The sequence below is a fragment of the Mastomys coucha genome, unplaced genomic scaffold (genome assembly GCF_008632895.1).
Source record: "Mastomys coucha isolate ucsf_1 unplaced genomic scaffold, UCSF_Mcou_1 pScaffold5, whole genome shotgun sequence".
Lineage (NCBI taxonomy): Eukaryota > Metazoa > Chordata > Mammalia > Rodentia > Muridae > Mastomys > Mastomys coucha.
In genome coordinates, this window is record NW_022196911.1 from 84,578,072 (window position 1) to 84,580,905 (window position 2,834).

Sequence of the window (2,834 nt, forward strand, 5' to 3'; positions counted from 1 at the left end):
GGCAACACCTGACCTCCTAGATCATAAACAAGAGGGTGAGTTTGCAAAATCAATTCAAGTGCACCAAAGGTTACCCGGCTCTCTTTTCCTCCATTCAGAGTTAAAAAGTCGAAAGGGCTCGGAAGACCCTTGCTTTCTGTTGGCTTTACAGAACAGGGGACTGAGGGTCAAGTTTACAGTGGGCAGCTGCCTCACCCCCAAAAAAGCTCGCACCAGAACAGGAGCATCCTATGCAGCCAGCCAAAGCCACATATCACCCTCAGGCCTCCACCTTAAGCAGTAGTATAATTAAATAAATAAGTATTTAAAAAAAAAATCTTAGTGAAATTCTAGTAAGCAAACGGGGAAGGGAGGAGAGGCAGGAAGCCAGCACAGGAGCTAAGAAAACCATTGGGAACTCCCCAGTCTCCTCCACCATTGCATTTATTATTCCAGACTGACATTTTCCACCCCTTATTCTCTCTGACCTCCACCTAAGGACTTTCACCTCTAAACTCTGGATTTTAAAAACTTCTAAAGCTGTAAAAGTATACACACACAAATGAAAGACCTGAGAAGGGGGTGGGGAGATCTGCTTTGAAACCCAAGGTTTATCACCTTTCAATTTGATACCATCTGGAGTAAACCCACTGGATGCCGAATTGCCTCTGCCTGTATCTCCCTTCATTTCTCAAACCACAACTCAAATCACTAGGAGTCCAGTGAAACCTGTTGCCTGGACCTAAGATGAGCGCCCCCTCCCACTGGCCCCACCCCTGCCCCCTCCACCAGGAAGCAGGCTCTGCCTTCCTTCTACAAGACAATCCCAATGCCACAGGCTATGCTCGGCTGACAAAGAAAGTTCCATTTGCTCTGCGGATGAGCTTCTTTGCAAGGTCCCTTGGCGGGAGGCTAGCCTCTCAGGGAGCCGACCCCCCTCCCCCCAACCTTGGCTTGGCAGCCTCTGAAGCTGCAGTGGGACAGACACTAAAAAGGAAACCCCCAAAACCAGCCACCGCAGCAAACTTCAGAGCCAACTCACTAGCTGTTTAAAAGTACCCAGCTCTAGCAGAGAAGCAAAAGAAGGCGCTGTCCCTTTAAACAGGGCTGTCAATGCCCAGACCGGTACGGAAAAGGGGCAAACAAGAACAACTATTTAAAAAAAAAAAAAAAAAAGCAACCTACCGTCTTGGAATCTAACTCGTGGTGGGGCTGACCTAATACTTTATCTACACTTGCTGGGTCTGCGAAGGTGACGAAACCGAAGCCTCTGGAAGGAGACAAAGAGGGAGAAAAACAAACAAAATGTGACACCACTGAATGCAACAAGGAGACCCTATTTGTAGACTGGGGTGCGAATGTTGCCCCCACGCACCCCATCCCCACCAGCTCCCTTTATTCTCCTCTAGCCCACAACCCTCTGCCTTGCAAGGAAAAAATACCAAGGTTAGTGGGGGAAGCGGGACGAGGGGGCAGGGCGGCTGGAGGTAACTTGGAACACGCTGGTGCCTCCACTCTAGGCGCCTCAGTTTCCTCTCCTCCTCTTCCCTTTCTTAAGGCTTTGTTTTATTCCGAAGGAAAACGGGCACTAAGATATCCATTCACCTCCCAAAGAGGGGAATTCAGAGTTTGGGAGTGTGGAGAAGGCATACATTCAAATTTTTAAATTGGAAAAAAAAAAAAAACTATGTGGAAAGTGGATGAACTGAATGTCATTTTAAACAAGAGAACAAGAAGCGACAGGAAAATGACTTCAAGCGGGAGAGATGGGCGTCTCTGAATTCAGAGTTCGGCCCTAATTAACAATAACCTTTGGGGTTATGGGGGGGGAGCGACGTTCCAGCCCAGCCACGCGCCTGAGCCCCATTCTAAATCCGCTTAACTAGTTCCGAAGACACCTCCAAAAATAAAACTAAAACTTTGTTCTAAAATAAAGGCAAAATCGAGAAGGGAATGCGTTACCTGGAGCGTTTCGTTGTGGGATCTCTCATGACCATACATTCTCTAATTTCTCCAAATTTGCTAAAATAGTCTCTAAGGCTATCTGTAGAGAGAGAAAGAGAGAGATGGGGGGGTGGGAGAAGGTGTGGAGAGGGGAGGGAAAAGCAATGCAATTTTTTGATCAAGGACAAAAAGCAAAAGTAGTTTTCTGTTGTTATTCTGTTTTGTTTTTGCAATATTTTTGCACACGCGGGGGGAATTCAGCAACAGAGGTCGCGTAGAGGGCTCGGAAAGGATTTGCTATTTAAAAAAATAACCTTGCACAGGAGAAGTGGGGAGCCAATGGCGGGGAGGGGGGGCTCTTACACTGGGATAACAAAGAGCAATAAAGAAGCCAAGAAGGGGGGGACCCAGGCGTCCCCCCCTCCCTTACTTACCTGGTGAGGTCTGCCAGCTCAGTCCACCGATAAACATTTTACTAGAGGGAGAAAACATAACCGAAGTGAGCACCGATGTCAGATCGGCCATTTTGACGTGTAACTTACAAAAGCTAAAAGGAAAGCTTGGGGGGAGCGGGCGAGCGTGAGCCTGGAGGTGGGCTGGGGGAGAAGGTGGCGGCCCCACGCCACCCCAAGGTGCGCGAGTGCCCCAGGGGTGCGCGCGGGGGCGCGGGGGGCGCGCGGATGCCCCGCTCCGCACCGTCGCCCGCACAGCCCCGAGCGAGCCCGCGGCGGCGCGGTGGGCAGCGGCTGGAAACTTACCCGGGGTCGTGCTGGGAGTCGTTGGCGCTGCCCGAGGTGCCTGGGCTCCCATTTGCCTCCATAGCGGAGCCCCCCCGCCCCCCCACCCCCGACACACCGAGCCCCACAGCGAAGCGGAGCGCAGCGGCGGCCGGCTCCGAGCCCCAGATCTCC

At 51.2% G+C, this 2,834-nt stretch overlaps 1 protein-coding gene across 10 annotated transcripts in view; it reads right to left on the bottom strand.

Moving 5' to 3' along the window:
* Msi2 (musashi RNA binding protein 2) overlaps positions 1–2,828 on the bottom strand; it is a 374,256-nt gene extending 371,428 nt beyond the window's left edge. For all 10 annotated transcript variants that reach the window (XM_031354282.1, XM_031354278.1, XM_031354276.1 and 7 more), the window contains exons 1-4: positions 2,682–2,828; positions 2,358–2,398; positions 1,942–2,023; positions 1,165–1,249 (exon numbers count right to left, since the gene is read on the bottom strand). In XM_031354282.1, the coding sequence (XP_031210142.1) occupies positions 1,165–1,249; positions 1,942–2,023; positions 2,358–2,398; positions 2,682–2,743 (270 nt within the window). In that variant the 5' untranslated portion in view covers positions 2,744–2,828. The remainder of the gene's footprint in view (positions 1–1,164; positions 1,250–1,941; positions 2,024–2,357; positions 2,399–2,681) is intronic.
* Between the last annotated feature and the right edge of the window lie 6 nt (positions 2,829–2,834).